General features: G+C 46.1%; 1 protein-coding gene across 1 annotated transcript; it reads right to left on the reverse strand.

Annotated features, from left to right (window-relative positions):
• Positions 1-1,437: 1,437 nt before the first annotated feature.
• On the reverse strand, positions 1,438-6,992 carry angptl1b (angiopoietin-like 1b). Its single transcript, XM_056266558.1, has 4 exons — positions 6,213-6,992; positions 3,565-3,758; positions 2,291-2,561; positions 1,438-1,640 (listed from the first exon to the last, which is right to left on the reverse strand). The coding sequence occupies exons 1-4, from the start codon at positions 6,961-6,963 to the stop codon at positions 1,453-1,455; spliced, it is 1,404 nt and encodes a 467-aa protein (XP_056122533.1). The 5' UTR covers positions 6,964-6,992; the 3' UTR covers positions 1,438-1,452.
• Positions 6,993-7,453: the final 461 nt, after the last annotated feature.

Below are 7,453 nucleotides of genomic sequence, written 5' to 3' on the forward strand. Positions count from 1 at the left end.
GTGGTGGATAGACCTAAACCAATCAGAGCGATGAAGGAGATGACGTATGCAGAGCGGCGGAGAAACATCTCCGAGTGTTGTTCTTTGCTCGGTTTTTAACTAAAAGGAAACGTTCAAATGGCTTAAAACAGACGCGATAGCTGATTGGAACGAGTGATGTTCGACGGCGGCATCCATCTCTGTAATGTAGGCTACAAAATCTGCTTCAAAACCCCAGCGCTGTCGTCATCGTGTAAAGCCCGCCCCAACGCTTCTGATTGGTGCCGCGTTTTCGGCGGATTGGAAATGAGCTTGAATGAGCTCTTCGCCAGACTAACTTTCAGAGCAAATCTAAATTTGCCGGAAGTTGTCTGGGTTTTCCCAGGCTAGATGGATCCGACTCTGAGTTAGTGAACTAGCGTTGCACTGATGAAGTGGTAAAGCGCTGCACAGGGATCGTGTGCTTTAGCCAGGAGCTGGACCGATGGAGCAGAAGGAAAACACACACACACAACCACAGATATGTGGCCCGGTTCCCTCCCAGCGGTTCCTCTCACACACTCTTCCCTGCGCCGCCTGGATCTCAGCTATATGTTTCTCATCGAGCGTGATCTGTTCTTCTGCTCCCCCTGATTCCTCCGGATGGGAGAAACCCACGCTTTATTTCACCTGATGTGTGTTAAAGCACACGTCTGACGCTCCCAGAATCTGTGTTGGATCAGAACGAACAGCATGACAGAGAGAGGAACACATGAGTTATAATCTGTTAATGCCTACAACTCTATGATTTAAGAACATTTTGCTGACGTTCCCATTTGAGGTAATATTTCTGAACATTCAAAACGTCCAGTTTATTAATGTTTTAAAAATGTTTTCTCTTGGTCACATGATCTTTAAGAGAATATTCCATTGTATCATTCTTCAATCATTATGGAAACTTCACTTTTGAATGTTCTCTGAAACAAGTTACATTTAAAAAACATTAGATGAACATCCAATTAAAAATTTTCAGAAAAAAAGTTCCAACAACAACGTTTTGAGAACATTATTAAAAACCAGATAACTTTGAATGAATGTTTTATTAATGTTGCTGGAAGAGCGTTTGATAATAACTTTCAGAAGACCTTCTGAGAACGTTCCCTGTTTTCTGGGAACACTTTGTAAGCAGCAGGATATATTTAGGTGTACAATAAGAACATTTACATGAAAGGTTCCCATGAAGTCCAAGTCTTCCTACTTGTTCTTCTGGGTGGAAAGCTCACAATAGTCGTCACAGATGTTAGAAATCTCTTTTATTTTATTACAAAATGGTGATGACAATCTTTCATCTTAAGTTAACCCCAAACATTACTAATACAGACTGGTTAAGACCTGAGGCATAAGGACAGATGAATTCATCAATGATTCCCATGGTGTTTCCCGCTGGACCCAGATGAAGTATGACCCGTGTGAGATCGGTGATCCGCTCGAGCGTCAGTCAACGGGCCTGATCATCATCCGCACAGACTTCATGGAGTAAAAACCCCCTCCATAATCGGCCCAGAAGATGCCGTCCTGAAACCGGCTGCGATACACTCCTCCTGAATACCACACGCCGTTCAGATTGGTCTGACCGCAGGCGCTGTACCACCAGCCGGCCTTGTGGAAATTAGCACAGTTCCCTGTGGAAGACAAGACGACCAGGGTTTAAATCAACACCCGCCAACCCGTCATCATGATGTATTAAATACAGCGAATTATCTGTAAATCGTGGGAGGGGCGTCCGTTTTAGTGACGTCACACGGTCAGACGGCTCGATTTGAGACAGGGAAAACATATAAGGAGATTTTAAAAAAAACACTGGATGGATTTCTATCATTATATGATGGCTGTGTACAGGCACTGCCAACACACATTTCAGTACAATCAACTTGTAAAAGTGCATGTACCATTATATGACCCCTTTAATACGCATTGGACTCAGCGTGCAAGGTTTCTGTGCGGGCCAGATTTTTCAGATGACATGTACGAAAAACACATATACGAAAAACACATATACCAAAATTTCGGACTCAGTGGGCAAGGAGCTTTAGTCTTGCTTTGAGTCATAAAATGCATCGAGTCTTTCACCTCATGGGCTTCACGAACACGCACAAGCGAAGGCCACACCCTGCTAACAGGGAAAGCATCTTGATTTAAGAGCGTTTAGGTATTTGTACTGGAACACAAGACTTCACAATCCTCAACCCTGGGTGTTCAGATGTAGTGTGTGTGATGGATCTGATTGAGCCAGGGTTTGACACACCATTAGCCGTGTGGCGTGTGAAAGCACCTGAGAAGACGTCGTGGTCGCGGTCCAGCGTGGTGAAGGGCTTGCCGTTGTTGCTGGTCAGGGAGTCTCCAGCGTTGCCCTGGTACGAGCCCAGACGCAGACGGTACGCCTGGCTCTCCGGCTCCAGGTGGAAGCTGCTGTATGCCGCGTAAACCTTTTTACCCATCCAGTCCTCCAGCTCCACCAGCAGCTTGTAGTCCTCCTGCCTGCCCAGGTTATAGATGTTTTCCAGACCCAGCCAGTGTTCGCCGTCCACGTTTCCAAAGCCTTTCTGGAGGAAAAGGAAAAGAGAGCTGCTGAAAACACTGTTTTCATTACCGTCACACTGGCCTTTGAAACACTGGAAAGGCTTCTTTGAACAACTGGGCTTAGCTGATGAAGGATGTTTAAGATATCACCAGACTTTAGCCTGCTGATTTCAGCACATACTGCGGCGTATTATTATTTCATGAGTGAACGAGTGCACGAGTTCAGTTACAACTCAAACACACCCGAAGCAGCTCATCAACACTGGGATTTGTGTTAGGATGAGGTTTAGGAGACTTCAATGCGTGTGTGTGTGTGTGTGTGGGGCTCGAGGTGAAAGGACCGCTGACACACGAGCGCAATCAAAACAAACGGACATGAACCAGATCCAGCTGTTTGTCTCTAATGTAGCGTACGCCTCTCAGAGACACACTCAGCAGCAGCGTCTGTGATTCTCTAACAGCCTCAGCTCAGAAAGACGTGATCCAGATCAAGCAATTATTATATTCTGCACAGCTTTACCAATATACCCAAAAGACTGTTATACAAGAGCCCCTCCTTCAAAAAACCACACTGTGTTCTGATTGGGCAGCTGGAGCAGTGTGTTGTGATTGGTCGAGCGCTTTGAGTGTGTTTGGGAAATGTCCCGCCCCTTACTATAACAGGCAGTTTTACACACTACTAACTAACTCAACCAGGCCCCGCCCCTTTATTCTGCATATGAGTTATTATAATGAGGAATATTGTGACGTGTTCGTTCCCGGAAGAAACTCAAGACTACAATGGAGGCGTTTCATGAGTTCAGAAACACTGACACTCATATAGAGAAGAACTGGAGCTTTTCCATGATCAAACAGCAACATTACACACTAAAGAGAGATAAAAAAAAGTAGAATATGACCACTTTAATATTATTTGCCAGTGTTGTTAGCACAGAGGGGTCTCCAACTCTAGTTTTATTCCTGGATAATTCATCCGTTACAGAATCATTTCACAGCATTTCATTGGTGCATTGGCCGTCACTATACCTTATAGCTGTCCCAGTTCCTGAAGAAGTTGACGGACCCGTCCTTCCTCCTCTGGATGAGGGTCCAGCCGCCTCGGTCCACGTCATGCTCACACCAGGCCTGTACCGGCGTCTCCGAGCCCTCCGGCGTCAGCAGGTACGCCCCGCTGGTGGTGTGTCCCGCCTGCATCACCTGCACACAGTCCCGGAACGGACCTCGGGACACCAGAACACACTAATGAGTGCTGATGAGGAAGGAAGGAGCAGTAAAGCCTTGTTTATACATTCGCCTGGCTCCACAGCGCAAGCCTCTGCTGCCTGCTTGCGCACCTCCCCAAACACACGTGGAGGGTTACTTCGCCGCTGTACTATTCTTTGAAACCACAGGGGGCGACTCGGGCTAATTGTCCTCTAAACCATCAGGAATCATCGGTGAGAAGAACTAAGGTACACACCTGAATGTTTATTTCAGTAAAACCACCAAAACCACACTTCAAAAGAATTGTGTAAAGCAGTAAACCTTGGGATTATTACTTGTGACATCAGAACAAAATTTGAATGGATATGAGAACGTAGCCTATTCAACTAAATTAACGATATACATATTTTCTAATCTCACTAAACATTTTCATTTAGTTTCGTGAGCATTTTTTTTTTATAAAACATGGACCTTTTTTATTTAAAGGGCTTATGTCTGCTATAATATGCTATATGTCTGCAACTAATTTAGACGCACAAACTGGGTGCCGGTGCGGTGATATGTATATGCTCGGCCAGATTCGGCTCAAAGTCGTGCATCTTCGGATGCGGAGCCGCGCAGAAAATAAAAAAATGCTGTCAAGCGAAAAGGGGTATCGCGCACGACCGCTCACACCGCTATGACATCATTTTTGATTGTGCGGACCATAGACTGTAAAAAAAGATGGACGACGCCCCTTCGCTCTTTTCCATTGGAGAGAACTGAAGCCGCCAGAGTCCCGTATTGGCGCTGACATATTGGAACTTGAGTCTGCGCAGTAGCGTTTTCGGGACCAGTCATGCGCAGGAAGTAAAGCCGCGAAATCAAGGCCCCGCCCTCGCGCTCGTTGAATCAATCGCAAGCACACGCCCTGCACTTTTCTTAAGTGGCCTTGTCTGCTCCGTTCCTCTCCAATGATGTCTGCTGATTGCAGTACCTCGTTAAAATAAGGTAAATACAACTACTAACCACATAGTCAACATTATGAAAAAAAGTCCATGCTACAGTTACTACTTCGCACAGAGAACCTGTCAATCACAGCTGTCAATCATGATGTCACAGCACCGTTTTTATAGCATCAAATAATTAACTAAAAACTAACTTATTTTAAAAACAAACACTTGAAATCACATCCACGTGATAGAAACTACAGTAAATGACAGAAACTATCTTTAGAAAAAAGATATGTGAAGTGTAATTTAATTATTTTTGTTGGTCTCACGTCCCGTTGAATAACATGGGGAGGCGGGGCTTATGAGCTATACTAGGACCGGTCACCGGGGGGCGATCGAGACGTTTTGGCTTCACTTTTGAGGGCTTGTGCGGCACGCTTGGTGCGGATGCGGTGTCACAGTGTCTGGTTTGTGTTTCCCCGGGTATCCACTAGAGGTCCTCTTCCCCACGGTGTCATCCTTTCAATGGACCCCGACCCAGAATCAGGTCGTCTACGAGTCATTTAGCACCGGGTTCTCCACAAACTTGAGGTGCGATAAGGGAAAGAGGACCTCTAGTGGATACCCGGGGAAACACAAACCAGATACTGTGACACGCGGCGAGTATAAACCAATCTTAATAATACAGTTCTGATATGCTTGACTTACATTCATAAGACTCTTTTACCTAAAGCGACTTGCATTGCATTCAAAGTGTTCATTTGATCGGTTTATGCACTCACTGGGAATTAAACTGTAATGAAGTTAACTCTTTCTCACCAGCATTTAAAAAAAACTATTTGCCAGTCACTGCCAGCATTTTTAATCATTTTCACAAAAGTTTCATGGCCCCCCCCCAAAAAAGTTTTATTCTAGCTTCATGCATTCTTTTTTATCAACACTTAAATGTGGGTAAGTTTAATCCCACTGCTCTTGGCCCCGCACTGCTTCACGCCACATCCTATGAGACTGACATTGCCAGCGCCATGACCTACTATTTATGATTAATCTCAATTTTTTGTACACGTCTAAACGAAATCTAATCTAAATCCCAGCCAATCAGAAGAGTGTGGGCGGAGTCTTTCTCCAAGCGCACTGCACTGGCAACCAAATCAATCCAAAATCACAGCCAATCAGAAGAGAGTGTTGGCGGAGTCTCTCTGCAAGCGCACTGCACTCACAACCAAATGGATAAATAAATAAATTTATAAATATTACACCATTTTAACATAATTAAAAATACATACTGAGTGACTGAATCAATCATAGATTACACTTGTTTGTTCACAGTTTGTATGTTCTAGTTTCCTTTCATTTATTTTGAGTATCATTATACGGTTATAAATGATATTCAAACTCACATCAGATGCTTTTAACATTAAACAAAATACACCATTTATCATGTGTCGTGGCGTCTGGTCATGGGTGTCATGGAAATGACGAGTGTGTGTTGGCTGACGTGTGTTTTGGTGTGTAATGAGTTGATCAATGATGTGTTACCCTCCAGACTGGCGTTGGCCTGACGTGTTGGCCTGTCCTCTGAGACGGGCACGCCGGGGCTCCTCTGGATCTCGTTGGAGAGGCGGGGCACGAACACAGGGATGTTCTCCGGCACGACCTGCAGGAGCGGCGGAGGCGGCGGCTCCCGCGGGTGATTCCCGTACACCTGCAAGCATCGCTCCTCCAGAGCGGCGATCAGCAAAGACTGGTTGTTGACCAGCGCCGCCAGCGTGGAGAAGCGCAGCTCCAGCTCCCGGTAGAGGCCGGACACCCGCAGCGCCTCCGCCGTGCTGTTCAGGACTCGGCCCTCCAGCGCCGCCAGCTCCAGGGAGTTATCCCGCTTGCGGATGATCTCGTGCAGCAGCTGCATGTACAGCTGTGTGACGCGCGAGTTCATGTTGCGTGACTCTTTACGCAACAGTTTCATTTCGTTGACCATGTTTCCATCCACGTCCACGATCAACCGGAGCGTGTCCATTTCACGCCTCTGCTTGGTCAAGATCTCGCGGACATCCGCCACGTCCGTCTGCGTCACGCGCTCTTTATCGTGCAGAGAAGGGCCCTGGCTGGCACAGATCGGCCCTGTGATCCTCTGCTCCGGGACCAAGAACGTGTAAGAGCACTTTTTGGGTTCCCCGTCTTCTGCGAGCCTCCTCTTTCGGCTCGGGACGGGCCCCCTAGAAGCGCCCTGGCTCCGTTCACCGGTGAGGACCCAGAGAAGAGCGCACAAGATCCAGGCATGAGGACTCATCGCAGCGGAGCAGGAGACCGACCCTGAGTCACAAACACCACAGAGACACACACACTGCACTTACTGGATGATGCTGCACCTCTGTTGATATAGTTTACATTCAATGACACACTTCCAAAATAACAGAAACACTATGAAAGATTTGCTGTGTCATATTCAATTATAAGAAGCATTGGCGTGATTAGAGGATTAGTTCCCCTGATAATTTACTCTCCCCCACGTTATCCAAGATGTTCATGTCTTTCTTTCTTCAGTCGAACGAAACTAAGGTTTTTGAGGAAATTTGGAAGACCAGCTTTTGTTGTTAAAAAGTATATAAAAGTTTATTTTGTTATAAAATGTCCGCTGGTTTGTCTAGATAAGACTCTTATTCCTCGGCTGGATCGTGTCGAGACTTTGAAGCTGCACTGAAACTCACATCTGGACCTTCGACCCGTTGGACCCCATTGAAGTCACTATATGGAGAAAATCCTGGAATGTTTTCCATAAA

The sequence above is a fragment of the Rhinichthys klamathensis genome, unplaced genomic scaffold (assembly GCF_029890125.1).
Source record: "Rhinichthys klamathensis goyatoka isolate OS25496 unplaced genomic scaffold, OSU_Roscu_1.1 h1tg000011l_1, whole genome shotgun sequence".
NCBI lineage: Eukaryota > Metazoa > Chordata > Actinopteri > Cypriniformes > Leuciscidae > Rhinichthys > Rhinichthys klamathensis.

Bases quoted from the DNA above. Each gene is read 5' to 3' on its own strand.
- angptl1b (XM_056266558.1), bottom strand. From the start codon at position 6,963: ATGAGTCCTCATGCCTGGATCTTGTGCGCTCTTCTCTGGGTCCTCACC. The intron at 3,759-6,212 runs GTAACACATCAT...TGGTGTCCCGAG, and splicing joins GGCCAACGCCAGTCTGGAGG to GTCCGTTCCGGGACTGTGTG. The intron at 2,562-3,564 runs GTATAGTGACGG...CTTTTCCTCCAG, and splicing joins GGAACTGGGACAGCTATAAG to AAAGGCTTTGGAAACGTGGA.